Genomic DNA, 17,068 nt, shown 5'->3' with positions numbered 1-17,068 from the left:
GGTGAAACCGCCTGTGCGTGTGGGCTCTGTGGGGCTGCCCCATAGCGCGGGGACCCAGGCGTTCGGGACCCATAGCGCGGGGACCCAGGCGTTCGAGACCCATGGTGTGGGGGACCCAGGAGTCCGGGACCCATAGCACAGGAAGGACCCAGGTGTTCGGGCCCCATAGCGCGGGGACCCAGGCGTTCGGGACCCATAGTGTGGGGGACCCAGGCATCCGGGCCCCATAGCGGGGGGACCCAGGCGTTCGGGCCCCATAGTGTGGGGTGGACCCAGGTATCCGGGACCCATAGCGCGGGGACCCAGGTGTCCGGGACCCATGGTGTGGGGAACCCAAGCATCCGGGACCCATAGCGTGGGGGACCCAGGTGTCCAGGACCCATAGCGCGGGGACCCAGGCGTTCGGGCCCCATAGTGTGGGGTGGACCCAGGCATCCGGGCCCCATAGCGGGGGGACCCAGGAGTCCGGGACCCATAGTGTGGGGTGGACCCAGGCATCCGGGACCCATAGTGTGGGGGACCCAGGCGTTTGGGCCCCATAGCGTGGGGTGGACCCAGGCGTTCGGGCCCCGTAGTGTGGGGGACCCAGGAGTCCGGGACCCATAGCGCGGGGACCCAGGTGTCCGGGCTCCATGAGGGCTCCTTTAAGACGGGGGTGGGCGTGGCCTCCTGGCGCCCCGCCCACCCCGTGACCCCGCCCACAGTGACTCCGCCTACCCTGTGACCCCGCCCACACGTGACCCCGCCCACAGTGACTCCGCCTGCCCAATGACCCCGCCCACCCGCGGCCCCGCCCACCCGTGGCCCGGCCCCGCCCCCTGAGTCATTTCCCTGCGCGGCCCCAACGCTGCGAGCGCTCGGGAGCCCCCAAAACCCCCCAAATCCCCCCAAAATCGCCCCATAACCAACCCCCCAACCCCCCCCCATAACCCCCCCAACCCCCAAAACCCCCCCGGGGCGCCCCAAGAGGCGCCGGGACCCCCGGGAACTTTGCCCCCCCCCCCCAGCCCCCTAAGTGGGACCCCCAAGTGGGCCCCGAGCGCGCCCCCCAGCGGCCATGCGGGGCTTCCGGGGCCTGACGGACAGGGAGCTGCTGGAGAGGCTCAGGAGCCACCGGATCCGCCAGGGGGCGCTGGGGGGTGAGGGGGGGGGGTGGGGGTGGGGGGGGGGGATGGGGGGGTGGGGGGGATGGGGGGGGGGGGGGAAATGGGTTGGGGGTGGGGGATGGGGGAAATGGGGGGATGGGGGTGGGAAGTGGGGGGGTGGGGGGGGATGGGGGGTGGATGGGGGGTGGGGTGAATGGGGATGGGGGGTGGGGGATGGGGGAAGTGGGGGGGTGGGGGGGATGGGGGTGGGGTGAATGGGGATGGGGGGTGGGGGATGGGGGAAGTGGGGGGGTGGGGGGGGATGGGGGGTGGGGTGAATGGGGATGGGGGGTGGGGGATGGGGGGAAGTGGGGGGGTGGGGATGGGGATGGGGGTGGGGGGGGATGGGGGGTGGGGATGGGGGGGGAAATGGGTTGGGGGGTGGGGGATGGGGGAATGGGGGGATGGGGGGATGGGGGTGGGAAGTGGGGGGGTGAGGGGGGGATGGGGGGGGATGGGGGGTGGGGGGAATGGGGATGGGGGGTGGGGATGGGGGGTGGGGGGGAAGGGGATGTGGGGGTGGGGGGGAAGGGGTTGGGGGATGGGGAATGGGGGAAATGGGGGGATGGGGGTGGGAAGTGGGGGTTGGGGGGGATGGGGGGAAATGGGTGGGGGGATGGGAACTGGGGGGATGGGGGTGGGGGATGGGGGGATGGGGGAAAGGGGGTGGGGGGTGTGGGATGGGGGATGGGGGTGAGAGGGGGAATGGGGGGTGGGGGATGGGGGTGGGGGATGGGGGATGGGAGGGTTTGGGGGGGCAATTGGGATCGAACTGGGGGCACTGGGGGTCACCGGGGTCATGGGGTCACCGTGGGGTCACTGGGTCACTGGGGGTCATTAAGGGGGTCATGGGGTCAGTGGGGTCATGGGGTCACTGTGGGGTCCCAGGGGTCACGGTGGGGTCACCGGGGTCACAGTGGGGTCACGGTGGGGTCCCAGGGTCACGGTGGGGTCCTGGGGTCACAGTGGGGTCACCGGGGTCACGGTGGGGTCACCGGGGTCACCGTGGGGTCCCCAGGCTCCCCCCGCAAGCTCTACGAGCGGAAGCTGCTGGAGTTCGAGACCCGGACGCTGCGCAGGGGGGGTGAGGGGACACGGGGTCACGGGGTCACGGGGTCACGGGGGTCACGGGGGTCATGGGGGTCACCGGGGTCACAGGGGACATGGGGGTCACGGGGGTCATGGGGGTCATGGGGGGACACGGGGTCACGGGGATCACCGGGGTCAGGGGGGTCACGGGGGTCATGGGGGTCATGGGGGACACGGGGTCACGGGGGTCACAGGGGGTCTGGGGTCCCTGGGGGTCTGGGGTCCTTGGGGAGGTTTGGGGGGTCTGGGGGGGTCTCGGGGTCACTGGGGGTCCTGGGGGGGTCTGGGGGTCCCTGGGGGGGGTTGGGGGTCACTGGGGGGGTCTGGGGGGTCCTGGGGGTATTTGGGGGTCACTGGGGGGGTCTGGGGGGTCCTGGGGTCACTGGGGGTCCCAGAGGGGTTGGGGGGGTCTGGGGGTCCCTGGGGGTCACTTGGGGGGTCCTGGGGGGTCCCAGGGGATCTGGGGGGGTCTGGGGGTCACTGGGGGTTATTGGGGGTCCCCATGTCCCCCTCATCCCCCCCATCCCCCCCCAGGTGACCCCGACCATGAGCGACCCCCCCCGGACTGCAGGGAGCAGGTGAGGGGGGGTCTGGGGGTTTGGGGGGTCTATGGGGGTCTATGGGGTTCAGGGGGGGTCTATGGGGCTCTATGGGGTCTATGGGGTTCAGGGGGGTCTATGGGGTCTATGGGGGTCTATGGGTTCAGGGGGGGTCTATGGGGCTCTATGGGTTCAGGGGGGGTCTATGGGACTCTATGGGGTCTATGGGGGGCCATGGGGTTCAGGGGGGGTCTATGGGGCTCTATGGGGTCTATGGGGCTCTATGGGTTCAGGGGGGGTCTATGGGGTCTATGGGGCTCTATGGGGTTCAGGGGGGGTCTATGGGGCTCTATGGGGTCTATGGGGCTCTATGGGGTCCTGGGGGGCTCTGGGTGCCCCGGGGGTGCCCCTGCCCCCCCAACCCCCGTTTCCCGCCAGGCGCTCCCGGGGGGTTCCCCCGATTTCCCGCGGCCCCGGGAGCCCCTGCGCCCCCCCCGAGCCCCCCCGGACCCCCCCCCGAGCCCCCCCGGACCCCGCCCCGGCAGGGCCCCGCCCCCCGGCAGCGCCCCGCCCCCCGGCAGCGCCCCGCCCCCCGGGAGCGCCCCCCCCCGCCGGAAGTGCCCCCCCCCGCGCCGGGTGCCGCTGGGGCCGCAGCTGCTGCTGCTGGGGCTGCTGGGGCTGCTGGGGCTGCTGGGGCTGCTGCTGCGCGGCCTGCGGGGGGCGGGGGGCGCCCCGGAAGTGACCCCCCCCCTCCACGGGGGGGCGCAGTGACCCCCCGGTCACACAGTGACCCCCCCCCCCAATCACCCATTGACTCCCCCCCATCACACATTGACCCCCACATTGCTCATCCATACCCCATTGACCCCCCCCAGTCACACATTGACCCCCCCCAGTCACACATTGACCCCCCAGGGACCCCCACATTGACCCCCCAATCACCCATTGACCCCCCCCCCAGTCACACAGTGACCCCCCCCAGTCACCCATTGACCCCCCAGGGACCCCCCCCTAATTACCCATTGATACCCCATTGACCACCCCAATCACCCATTGACCCCCCCAATCACCCATTGACTCCCCCCAATCACCCATTGACCCCTCCCCCAGTCACACAGTGACCCCCCCAGTCACACATTGACCCCCCCCATCACACATTGACCCCCCCCAATCACCCATTGATCCCCCCAGGGACCCCCCCAGTCACCCATTGACCCCCCATGTCCTCCCATTGACCCCCCCAGTCACCCATTGACCTCCCAGGGACCCCCCCAATTCACCCATTGACCCCCCCGGGACCCACCCTAATTACCCATTGATACCCCAGGGACCCCCCCCATCACCCATTGACCCCCCCAATCACCCAGGGACCCCCCAAATCATCCATTGGTGCCCCCATTGACCCCCCCAATCACCCTTTGACACCCCCCAGTCACCCATTGATCTCCCAGGGACCCCCCCCATCACCCATTGACCCCCCCAATCACCCAGGGACCCCCAAATCATCCATTGGTGCCCCCATTGACCCCCCCAATCACCCATTGATACCGCCAGGGACCCCCCAAATCACCCATTGACCCCCCCATGTCCTCCCATTGACCCCCCCCAGTCACCCATTGATACCCCATTGACCCCCCCAAACCACCCATTGACCCCCCCAGTGACCCCCGGGGCCCCCCCATATTGACGCGTCCCCCAAACCCAACGCGGGGTCCCCAAATATTCCCCCCCCCCTCCCCCCCCAATAAAACCGCGTTGGGAACAGCGCGAGTTGGGCTTAATGGGCAGGGGGCGTGGCCAAGGCTCTGGGGGCGTGGCCAAGACACTGAGGGCGTGGCCAAGCCGCAATGGGCATTACCAGCGCGTCAGGGGCGTGGCCAAGGCGTTGGAGGCGTGGTCAATACGCGGTGGGCGTGACCAAACCGCAACGGGCAATACGGGGCGTGGTCAAGGCGTTGGGGGCGTGACCAAGACTCTGGGGGCGTGGCGAAGCCGCAAGGGGCATTTAGAAGGCATTGGGGGCGTGGCCAAGGCGGTGTGGGCGTGGCCAAACCGCAACGCGCGTCACCAGCGCATCGGGCGCGTGGCCAAGGCGGCGTGGGCGTGGCCAAGCCGCAACGCGCATTACCAGCGCATCGGGGGCGTGGCCAAGGCGGCGTGGGCGTGGCCAAGCCGCAACGCGCATTACCAGCGCATCGGGGGCGTGGCCAAGGCGGCGTGGGCGTGGCCAAGCCGCAACGCGCATTACCAGCGCATCGGGGGCGTGGCCAAGGCGGCGTGGGCGTGGCCAAGTCGCAACGCGTATTACCAGCGCATCGGGGGCGTGGCCAAGGCGGCGTGGGCGTGGCCAAGTCGCAACGCGCATCACCAGCGCATCGGGGGCGTGGCCAAGCCGCAATGGGCGTGGCCTCGCCGTGAGGGGCTTGAAAGGACTCCACCCCTCCTCTCCCATTGGCTCCGCGCCGCCGCCGCCCCGCCGGTTTCCCCCGTTCTTATTGGCGGGTGGGGAGGGGGCGTGGCCTGGCGCGGCTGAGGAGACTGCGGCAAAGATGGCGGCGCGGCGGCTCCGGGCGCTCCGGGGCGGGCCCGGGGCCTCGAGCGGGCCTGGGAGCTCCGGTTTGGGGCTCGGGAGCCGCGGCCTGGGCCCCGGGGCCTGGTCCGGGCTCGGGGTCCCCGTCCTAGCGCTGCTGCTGGCGCTGGGGGCGCGCGGGGCCGCGGCGGAGGGGCCTTCGGAGCACGTCCCGCTCATCGGGTGGTCCACGGACAGGTGGGGGCGCTGGGATTGGACTGGGGGGGACTGGGAACACTTAGGGGTCACTGGGATGGACTGGGAGGGTCTGGGGGGCACTTGGTGGTCACTGGGATTGAGTTGGGGGTCCCTGGGATTGAACTGGGGGTCAATGGGATTGAATTGGGATGGAACTGGGGGCCAATGGGATGGAACTGGGGGGAACTGGGAGGATCTGGGGGGCACTGGGGGTCAATGGGATTGAATTGGGAGGCACTGGGGGTCACTGGAAATGAATTGGGGGGAACTGGGAGGAACTGGGGGGCACTTGGGGGTCACTGGGATTGAATTGGGGGTCAATGGGGTTGAATTGGGGGGAACTGGGAGGAACTGGGGGCACTTGGGGGTCACTGGGATTGAACTGGGGGTCAATGGGATTGAATTGGGGGAAACTGGGAGGGACTGGGGGGCACTTGGGGGTCACTGGGATTGAATTGGGGGGAACTGGGAGGGACTGGGGGGCACTTGGGGTCAATGGGATTGAACTGGGGGTCACTGGGATTGAATTGTGGGGAACTGGGAGTACTGGGGGGGTCCCTGGGATGGACTGGGGGGAACTGGGAGGAACTGGGGGGTCCCTGGGATGGACTGGGAGGGCCTGGGGTTGAGTTGGGGGTCCCTGGGGGTCTTTTGGGCTCCCTGACCCCCATCCCCCCCAGCTCCGTGTTCCCCCCCCCGGGCTCGGCCCCCGCAGCGGGGGGGTGGGTGGGGGAGGGGCGGCTGCTGGAGCTGCTCAGCCCCCCCCTGCGGAGGGGACCCCCCACCCGGCTCCTCTTCATCATGGACCAGGTGAGCCCCCCAAAAACCCCCCAAAATGACCTGAAACCCCCCCAAAATGAGCCCTGACCCCCCACCCTGCTCCTCTTCATCATGGACCAGGTGAGCCCCCCAAAAACCCCCCCAAAATGACCTGAAACCCCCCCAAAATGAGCCCTGACCCCCCCACCCTGCTCCTCTTCATCATGGACCAGGTGAGCCCCCCAAAAACCCCCCCAAAATGACCTGAAACCCCCCCAAAATGAGCCCTGACCCCCCACCCTGCTCCTCTTCATCATGGACCAGGTGAGACCCCCAAACCCCCCCAAAATGACCTGAAACCCCCCCAAAATGAGCCCTGACCCCCCACCCTGCTCCTCTTCATCATGGACCAGGTGAGACCCCCAAAAACCCCCCCAAAATGACCTGAAACCCCCCCAAAATGAGCCCTGACCCCCCAAATGGGCTTTAATTCCCCCCCAAAATGGGCTCTCCCCCCCCCCCCCCCCCCAAAATGGACTTTCCCACCCCCAAATGGGCTGGCGGCCCCGCCCCCTGCCCGCTGCTCCCCCCTGATTGGTCCCTCCCGTGGCTCCGCCCCCTGGCTGACGCTGCCTCTCCCGCTCCCCGATTTGCTCTCTCTCCCCCGTGGCTCCGCCCCCTCGGCTGACGCCGCCTCCTGATTGGTCCGCCCGCTGGCCCCGCCCCCAGCTGAGCATGGATGATTTCACGCTCTACGGGAGCGCCCTCCCCAACCTGCAGGTGGGGGCGGGGCCTCGGGAGGGGGCGGGGTTTGGGGGGCGGGGCCTCGGCCGGCGGGGAACGGGGGAGGGGGAACCTGCGGGGTTTCTATGGGGCTCGGGGGGGTTCTATGGGGCTGGGGGGGTTTCTATGGGGTGGGGAGAGCTTGGGGGGCTCTGTGGGGCAGTGGGAGCTCAGGGGGGGGTTCTATGGGTCTGGGACTGTTTCTATGGGTCCAGGGGTGGTTTCTATGGGTCTGGGGCTGTTTCTATGGGTCCGGGGTCACTTGTGGGTCCAGGGTGGTTTCTGTGGGTCCAGGGCTGTTTCTATGGGTGCAGGTGGTTGCTATGGGTCCTGGGTCACTTGTGGGTCTGGGGGGGTTTCTGTGGGTCTGGGGGGGTTTCTATGGGTCCGGGGCCACTTGTGGGTCCAGGGGCTGTTTCTATGGGTCTGGGTGGTTTTTGTGGGTCTGGGACCACTTGTGGGTCTGGGGGGGTTTCTATGGGTCTGGAGCCACTTGTGGGTCCAGGGTGGTTTCTGTGGGTCCAGGGCTGTTTCTATGGGTCCTGGGTCACTTGTGGGTCTGGGGTGGTTTCTGTGGGTCTGGGGGGGTTTCTATGGGTCTGGAGGCACTTGTGGGTCCAGGGGCTGTTTCTATGGGTCTGGGTGGTTTTTATGGGTCCGGGGTGGTTTCTATGGGTCCTGAGTCACTTGTGGGTCTGGGGTGGTTTCTATGGGTCTGGGGCCACTTGTGGCTCCAGGGGCTGTTTCTATGGGTCTGGGCTGTTTCTATGGGTCTGGGGTGGTTTTTATGGGTCCAGGGTGGTTTCTATGGGTCCTGGGTCACTTGTGGGTCTGGGGCGGTTTCTATGGGTCCGGGGCCACTTGTGGGTCCAGGGGCTGTTTCTATGGGTCTGGAGCCACTTGTGGGTCCCGGGTTGTTTCTATGGGTCTGGGTGGGTTTCTATGGGTCTGGAGCCACTTGTGGGTCCAGGGGCGGTTTCTATGGGTCTGGAGCCACTTGTGGGTCCAGGGGCGGTTTCTATGGGTCTGGGGCCACTGTGGGTCCAGGGGTGTTTCTATGGGTCCAGGTGGTTTCTATGGGTCCTGGGTTACTTGTGGGTCCAGGGGCGGTTTCTATGGGTCGCGCTCACTTGTGGGTCGCGCTCACTTGTGGGTGGCGCTGCCCCCCCCGCAGGGGGCGCTGGCGGGGGCGGGGTCGTCGCTGGTTCTGGGGGCCGTGGGGGGCGGGGCGGCCGGGGCTCTGCCCCACACGCTGCCCCGGGCCCTGGGGGCCGCCCCACGGCGAGGGGACCCCGACCCACGGCGAGGGGACCCTGACCCACGGCAAGGGGACCCTGACCCACTGCGGGGCCTCAACGGCTCCCAGCCCGGGCTGCTGGTGCTGCGCCTGCCCCATAGCGCGGGGTAAGTGACCCATAGTGACCCGTGGCTGCCCCATAGTGACCCATGGCTGCCCCATAGTGACCCATAGCGACCTGTGGCTGCCCCATAGCCAACTGTGGCTGCCCCACAGCGACCTATGGCTGCCCCATAGTGCCCCATAGCGACCTGTGGCTGCCCCATAACCACCTATGGCTGCCCCATAGTGACCCATAGCAATCTGGAGCTGCCCCATAGCCCCCCCATATCTCCCCCGCCCCATAGCCCTCCCCACCCCATAGCTGCCCCATAGCCTCCCATGTCCCCCTTGCCCCATAGCAGCCGCATAGCCCCCCATGTCCCCCTTGCCCCATAGCAGCCGCATAGCCCCCCATGTCCTCCCTGCCCCATAGCTGCCCCATAGCCCTCCATGTCCTCCCTGCCCCATAGCTGCCCCATAGCCCCCCATGTCCCCCCTGCCCCATAGCTGCCCCATAGCCCCCCATGTCCTCCCTGCCCCATAGCTGCCCCATAGCCCTCCATGTCCTCCCTGCCCCATAGCTGCCCCATAGCCCCCCATGTCCTCCCTGCCCCATAGCTGCCCCATAGCCCTCCATGTTCCCCCTGCCCCATAGCCCCCCACGTCCCCCTTGCCCCATAGCCCCCCCATAGCCCCCCCTGCCCCATAGCTGCCCCATAGCTGCCCCACACCCTCTCTCTGCAGCTCCAGCCTGTTGACCCCCCGGGAGGCGCTGGCCAGAAATGGTGAGTGGGGGGATATGGGGGGCTGCCCCACATCCCGCCCCACATCCCGCCCCACATCCCGCCCCTCTGCCCCACAGATGCGGTGCTGGGGGAGGTGCTGGGGGCCCTGAGGGAACAGGGGCTGCCCCACAGCGCGCTGCTCACTGCCCTGCGCCCGTCCCGCGTGAGTACCGACCCACAGCGACCCACAGCGACCCACGGAGTGACCCATAGTGACCCATGGAGCGACCCACAGTGACCCATAGAGCGACCCACAGTGACCCATAGAGTGACCCATAGTGACCCACGGAGTGACCCATAGTGACCCACGGAGTGACCCACAGCGACCCGGAGTGACCCACAGCGACCCATATTGACCCATAGAGCGACCCACAGCGACCCACGGAGTGACCCAGAGAGTGACCCATAGTGACCCACATCGACCCATAGTGACCCATAGCGTGACCCACAGCGACCCATAGCGACCCACGGAGTGACCCATAGTGACCCATATTGACCCACAGAGTGACCCACAGCATGACCCATAGAGTGACCCATAGTGACCCATAGAGCAACCCACAGCGACCCATAGAGTGACCCATGGAGTGACCCACAGCGACCCATGGAGTGACCCACAGCGACCCATAGTGACCCATAGCGACCCACAGAGTGACCCACAGCGACCCATATTGACCCATAGAGCGACCCACAGCGACCCACGGAGTGACCCAGAGAGCGACCCATAGTGACCCACATCGACCCATAGTGACCCATAGAGTGACCCACAGCGACCCATAGTGACCCATGGAGTGACCCACAGCGACCCATAGAGTGACCCATAGCGACCCACAGAGTGACCCACAGCGACCCATATTGACCCATAGTGACCCATATTGACCCACAGAGCGACCCATAGAGCGACCCATAGTGACCCATAGAGTGACCCATAGTGACCCATAGAGCAACCCACAGCGACCCATAGAGTGACCCATGGAGTGACCCACAGCGACCCATGGAGTGACCCACAGCGACCCATAGTGACCCATAGAGCGACCCACAGCGACCCACGGAGTGACCCAGAGAGTGACCCATAGTGACCCATAGAGCGACCCATAGTGACCCACATCGACCCATAGTGACCCATAGAGTGACCCACAGCGACCCATAGCGACCCACGGAGTGACCCATAGTGACCCATATTGACCCACAGAGTGACCCACAGCGTGACCCATAGTGACCCATAGAGCAACCCACAGCGACCCATAGAGTGACCCATAGTGACCCACAGAGCGACCCATAGCGACCCACATCGACCCATAGTGACCCATAGAGTGACCCACAGGGTGACCCATAGTGACCCATAGAGTGACCCGTAGTGACCCATAGAGTGAACCATAGTGACCCACAGCGACCCACAGAGTGACCCATAGAGACCCACGGATGCCCCATAGAGACCCATAAGTGTCCCATAGTGCCCCATAGAGAACCCATAGTGACCCACGGGCACCCCATAACTGACCCATAGCGCCCCATAACTGACCCATAGAAACCCATAACTGACCCATAGCGCCCCACGGATGCCCCATAGAGACCCTTGACCAACCCATAGCGACCCATAAGTGACCCATGGATGCCCCATAGAGACCCACAAGTGACCTGTAGTGCCCCATAAGTAACCCATAGTGCCCCATAGAGAACCCGTACTGACCCATAGCGCCCCATAACTGACCCATAGCGCCCCATAACTGACCCATAGAAACCCATAACTGACCCATAGTGACCCACGGATGCCCCATAGAGACCCTTGACCAACCCATAGCGACCCATAAGTGACCCATGGATGCCCCATAGTGCCCCATAAGTGACCCATAGTGCCCCATAAGTAACCCATAACTGACCCATAGCACCCCATAACTGACCCATAGCGCCCCATAACTGACCCATAGAAACCCATAAGTGACCCATGGATGCCCCATAGTGCCCCATAAGTGACCCATAGTGCCCCATAAGTAACCCATAGTGCCCCATAGCACCCCATAACTGACCCATAGCGCCCCATAAGTGACCCATAGAAACCCATAACTGACCCATAGCGCCCCATAAGTGACCCATAGCGCCCCATAACTGACCCACAGTGCCCCATAACCACCCTCCCCCCTCCCCCCATAACCCCCTTTATCCCCCCACAGGTCCCACCCCCCAAGCCCCCCTCCCCCGCTATGGGGCGGGGCCGCTCACTTATGGGTCGCGATGACTCCGCCTCCTCCCCCCCGCTCCCCCACCCCCCCCTGGCCTGGCCCCGCCCCCCGGCTGCCCCCCAAGTTCTTCTATGGGCCCGGAACCTCTCATTGGAGCGGGGGGGGCAGCGCCTGGACCTCACCACCCGAACCTTCGGGGGGGCGGCCGACGTCACCTTGGGGGGACAATGGGACCCCCAGGACGCCACGTGAGGATTTGGGGCAAAACGGGGGGGTTTGGGGGCTCCGGGGTATTTGGGGGGGGGGGCTGGGGGGGTTTTTTGGGGGAGATTTGGGGTTTTTTGGGGGTTTTGGGGGGGTTTGGGGAGTTGGTGGCGCCCGGGCTGGACCATTCGGAGCTTTAGGAGGGGGGGATTTGGGGGGGTTTTGGGGGGTTTTAAGGGTTTTTTGGGGGTTTTAAGGGGTTTTGGGGGTCTAGGGGGGTCTTTGGGGGGGTCTGGGGGTTTTATTTTGGGGGGGTTTTGGGGTTTTTTGGGGGAGATTTGGGGTTTTTTGGGGGTTTTGGGGGGGTTTGGGGAGTTGGTGGCGCCCGGGCTGGACCATTCAGAGATGGGGGGGATCGGGGTGGTTTTTGGGGAGATTTTGGGTGGTTTTGGGTGTTTTTGGGGGGGATTTTGGACCTTTTGTTGGGGGGGGATTTTGGGTCAATTTTGGAGGGGATTTGGGTCAATTTTGGGGGGGATTTGGGTCAATTTTGGGGTATTTTGGTCAATTTTGGGGGGATTTGGGTCCATTTTGGGGGTGGATTTGGGGCGATTTTGGTCAATTTTGGGCAGTTTTGAGGCGTTTTGGTCAATTTGGGGGGCTATTTTGGGTCATTTTGGGGGACTTGGGGCCTTTTTTGGGGGGATTTGGGTCAATTTTGGGGCATTTTGGGGCTATTTTGGTCCGTTTTGGGTGGATTTTGGTCCATTTTGGGGCATTTTGGGGGGATTTTGGGGCCATTTTGGGGGTGATTTGGGTCAATTTTGGGACATTTTGGATCAATTTTGGGGTGGATTTGGGGCCTTTTTTGAGTTGAATTTGGGGCCTTTTGGGTGGATTTTGCTCAATTTGGGGCGATTTTGGTCAATTTGGGGGCCATTTTGGGGTGATTTTGGGTGATTTTGGTCGATTTTGGGGTAATTTTGGGCCATTTTGTGCCCCCCAGGCTGGAGCTGAAATACGACGACGTTTTTGGGGAGACTCTGAGGATCACGTGAGTTTTGGGGCCATTTTGGGGGAATTTGGGGCCATTTTGGGGGAAATTTGAGTGGATTTGGGGCCTTTTTTGGGGTGGAATTTTGGTTCCGTTTTTGGGGCGATTTGGGGGGATTTTGGGGCTTTTTTAGGGGATTTTGGGGCCTTTTTGGGGTGGAATTTGGGGCCTTTTTGGGGTGGAATTTTGGGTCAATTTTTGGGGGGATTTGGGTCGATTTTTGGGGGATTTTGGGTCAATTTTGGGCCTTTATGTGGGTGGAATTTTGGGCTTTTTTTGGGGGGATTTTGGGCCTTTTTGGGGTGGAATTTTGGGTCCGTTTTGGGGGGATTTTTGGGTCCGTTTGGGGGATTTTAGGTCAATTTGGGGCCTATTTTGAGGGGGAATTTTGGGCCCATTTGGGGGTTGAGTTTTGGGCATTTTTGGGGGCATTTTTGGGTGGTTTTGGGCCATTTTGGGGATATTTTGGGGACATTTTGGGTCGTTTTTTTGGGTCACTTTTCTCCCATTTTTGGGGCCATTTTTCTCCCATTTTTTGGGGCATTTTGTCCCATTTTTTGGGCCCATTTTTGGGCCCATTTTTGGGCCCAGTTTTAGGCCCTTTTTGGGGCATTTTTGGGCCATTTTTGGGGCCATTTCTTCCCATTTTTTGGGGCATTTTTGGGGCATTTTTGGGCCATTTCATCCCAATTTTGGGCTCATTTTGGGCCCTTTTTTAGACCCTTTTACAGGGCCATTTTTGGGCCGTTTTTGGTCATTTTTGGGCCGTTTTTGGCCGTTTTTGGGCCGTTCTTGACCATTTTTGGGCCGTTTTGGGGCATTTTGGGCGCGTTCTCCCCGTTTTTGGGCCCTTTGGGGTGATTTTTGGCCGTTTTGGGTCGTTCCAGGCTCCGTTTCCGCCGCGCCTGGTTCGCGGTGTCGGGGAGGCCCTGGTGGTGGCTTTGGGCCGTTTTGGGCCGTTTTGGGCCGTTTTGGGCCGTTTTTGGCTGTTTTTTGGCCGTTTTTGGTCATTTTTGGGCCGTTTTGGGGCATTTTGGGCGCGTTCTCCCCGTTTTTGGGCAGTTTAAGGTGATTTTTGGCCGTTTTGGGTCTGTTCCAGGCTCCGTTTCCGCCGCGCCTGGTTCGCGGTGTCGGGGAGGCCCTGGTGGTGGCTTTGGGCCGTTTTGGGCCTTTTTGGCCGTTTTTGGCCATTTTTGGGCCGTTTTTGGCCGTTTTTGGCCATTTTTGGGCCGTTTTTGGTCATTTTTGGGCCGTTTTGGGGCATTTTGGGCGCGTTCTCCCCGTTTTTGGGCCGTTTGGGGTGATTTTTGGCCGTTTTGGGTCGTTCCAGGCTCCGTTTCCGCTGCGCCTGGTTCGCGGTGTCGGGGAGGCCCTGGTGGTGGCTTTGGGGCGTTTTGGGGCATTTTGGGGCGTTTTTGGGGGCATTTTTGGGGGGTTTTCTGTGGTTTTTGGGGGCATTTTTGGGTCATTTCCAGAGTGGGTTTTTGGGGCATTTTGGGGGTCATTTTTGGGTGGTTTTGGGCCATTTTGGGGATATTTTGGGGCCATTTTGGGTCGTTTTTTTGGCTCATTTTTGTCCCATTTTTGGGTCCATTTTGTCCCATTTTTGGGTCCATTTTGTCCCATTTTTGGGGCCATTTTTGTCCCATTTTTGGGACCTTTTTGTCCCATTTTTTGGGTCATTTTGTCCCATTTTTGGGGCCATTTTTATCCCATTTTTGGGCCCATTTCGTCCCAATTTTGGGGCCATTTTTGTCCCATTTTTGGGGCCATTTCTTCCCATTTTTTTTGGGCATTTTTGGGCCATTTCATCCCAATTTTGGGCCCATTTTGGGCCCTTTTTTAGACCCTTCTACGGGGCCGTTTTTGGTCATTTTGGGGCCGTTTTTGGTCATTTTTGGGCCGTTTTTGGCCATTTTTGGGCCGTTTTGGGGCATTTCGGGCGCGTTCTCCCCATTTTTGGGCAGTTTAAGGTGATTTTTGGCCGTTTTGGGTCATTCCAGGCTCCGTTTCCGCCGCGCCTGGTTCGCGGTGTCGGGGAGGCCCTGGTGGTGGCTTTGGGCCGTTTTGGGGCGTTTTTGGCCATTTTTGGGCCGTTTTTGGTCATTTTTGGGCCGTTTTGGGGCATTTTGGGCGCGTTCTCCCCGTTTTTGGGCCGTTTGGGGTGATTTTTGGCCGTTTTGGGTCCGTTCCAGGCTCCGTTTCCGCCGCGCCTGGTTCGCGGTGTCGGGGAGGCCCTGGTGGTGGCTCCGGGCCCTGGGGGTCGCCCTGGGGGGCGGGGGAGGGGCCCCGGGCGCCGAGTTCCGGGGGGGGGAGGGGGGGATGGGCGCCCCCTCCCCCCTGGGCTGGCGCTGCGGGGAATTCGGGGCCCCCGGGCCCCTCCTGACCCCCCCGGACCCCCCCCCGGCGCTGGGGGTGGCGTTCAGGGACCTGCAGGTGAGGGGGACCCCAAATGGGGGGGGGGGTGGGGACAATGGGGGGGGATGGGGACAATGGGGGGACCGGGGGACAATGGGGGGGATGGGGACAATGGGGGGACCCCAAATATGGGGGGGATGGGGGGGAATGGGGGGGATGGGGTCAATGGGGGGACCCCAATAATGGGGGGGATGGGGGACAATGGGGGGACCCCAAATATGGGGGGAATGGGGGGGAATGGGGGGGATGGGGACAACGGGCAGACCCCAAATATGGGGGGGATGGGGGACAATGGGGGGACCCCAAATATGGGGGGGATGGGGGGGAATGGGGGGGGGATGGGGACAATGGGGGGACCCCAATATTGGGGGTGAATGGGGGACAATGGGGGGGACCCCGATAATGGGGGGGATGGGGGACAATGGGGGGACCCCGAATTGGGGGGGGGGATGGGGGTCAATGGGGGGGGTTGGGGACAATGGGGGGACCCCAATAATGGGGGGGATGGGGGACAATGGGGGGGGATGGGGGACAATGGGGGGGGATGGGGGACAATGGGGGGACCCCAATAATGGGGGGGATGGGGGGGAATGGGGGGACCCCAAATATGGGGGGGGGGGCCCCGATAATGGGGGGGATGGGGGACAATGGGGGGGGATGGGGGACAATGTGGGGACTCCAAATATGGGGGGAATGGGGGGGATGGGGACAATGGGGGGACCCCGATAATGGGGGGGAAGGGGGGGACAATGGGGGTCCATTTTGGGTCCATTTTGGGTCCATTTTGGGTCCATTTTGGGTCCATTTCCCCCCATTTTAGGTCCATTCCCTTTGACTTTGGGTCCATTCCCCTCCATTTTGGGTCCATTTTGGGTCCATTTCCCCCAATTTTGGATCCGTTTTGGGTCCATTTTGGGTCCATTTCCCCCCATTTTGGGTCCATTTTGGGTCCCTTTTGGGTCCATTTCCCCCCATTTTGGGTCCGTTTTGGGTCCCTTTTGGGTCCCTTTTGGGTCCCTTTTGGGTCCATTCCGCCGCATTTTGGGTCCATTTTGGGTCCATTTCCCCCCATTTTAGGTCCATTTCCCCTCCACTTTGGGTCCATTTTGGGTCCATTCCCCCCCATTTTGGGTCCATTTTGGGTCCGTTTTGGGTCCCTTTTGGGTCCCTTTCCCCCCATTTTGGGTCCATTTTGGGTCCATTTTGAGTCCATTTTGGGTCCATTCCCCTCCATTTTAGGTCCATTCCCCCCCATTTTGGGTCCATTTTGGGTCCCTTTTGGGTCCATTCCCCCCCATTTTGGGTCCATTCCCCCCCATTTTGGGTCCGTTTAACCCGATTTTGGGGTCATTTAACCCGATTTTGGGGTCATTTAACCCGATTTTGGGCTCCTTGTCCCTGTGCAGGTGCAGCCGTTCAACGTGTCGGGGCCGTTTTTCGGGGGGGCCTCGGACTGCGCCGCCTTCTTCTCGGGGGGGGCGTGGATGGGGGTGCTGAGCGGGGGGCTCCTCCTGGGGGCGCTGCTGCTGGGGGCGGGGCTGCTGCTGGGGCTCCGCCCCATGGACCGATTGGACGACCCCCGGGGGCCGCCCCTGCCCGTGCCGGCCAATGAGTGAGCTCGCAAGGCCGGCCAATGGCTGAGCCCCGCGTCCCGGCCAATGAGAGACCCCGAAATCCCGGCCAATGGGGGAGCCCCAATTCCCAGCCCCAATCCCACTGGGAGACCCCAAATTCCCCGGGTTTCACCCCAAAATTGTCCTGGGGTTTCAGCCCCGAAATCTTGGGGGTTCGACCCAAAAATCTTGGGGGTTTGGCCTCAAAAATCTTGGGGGTTTGGCCCCAAAATGTCGTGGGATTTTGGCCCCAAAATCTTAGGATTTTACACTAAAGATTTCAGGGTTTTGCCCCAAAAATCGTGGGATTTCAGCTCCAAAAATCTTGGGGTTTCGACCCAAAAATCTCGGGATTCCAGCTCCAAAAATCTTGAAGTTTTGACCCAAAAATCTTGG

General features: G+C 63.1%; 1 protein-coding gene across 1 annotated transcript; it reads left to right on the top strand.

The window, feature by feature from the left end:
- Positions 1 to 5,294: 5,294 nt before the first annotated feature.
- ATP6AP1 (ATPase H+ transporting accessory protein 1) lies at positions 5,295 to 16,967 on the top strand. The gene is made up of 10 exons (XM_071801267.1): positions 5,295 to 5,540; positions 6,221 to 6,350; positions 7,029 to 7,079; positions 8,257 to 8,486; positions 9,166 to 9,206; positions 9,284 to 9,369; positions 11,375 to 11,631; positions 12,594 to 12,641; positions 14,837 to 15,077; positions 16,466 to 16,967. Exons 1-10 carry the CDS (start codon positions 5,323 to 5,325, stop codon positions 16,673 to 16,675), a joined length of 1,512 nt encoding a protein of 503 aa, XP_071657368.1. The 5' UTR covers positions 5,295 to 5,322; the 3' UTR covers positions 16,676 to 16,967.
- Positions 16,968 to 17,068: the final 101 nt, after the last annotated feature.

The sequence above is a fragment of the Patagioenas fasciata genome, chromosome 36, assembly GCF_037038585.1.
Source record: "Patagioenas fasciata isolate bPatFas1 chromosome 36, bPatFas1.hap1, whole genome shotgun sequence".
Classification (NCBI taxonomy): domain Eukaryota; kingdom Metazoa; phylum Chordata; class Aves; order Columbiformes; family Columbidae; genus Patagioenas; species Patagioenas fasciata.
This window is presented reverse-complemented; position numbering and strand designations above follow the sequence as displayed.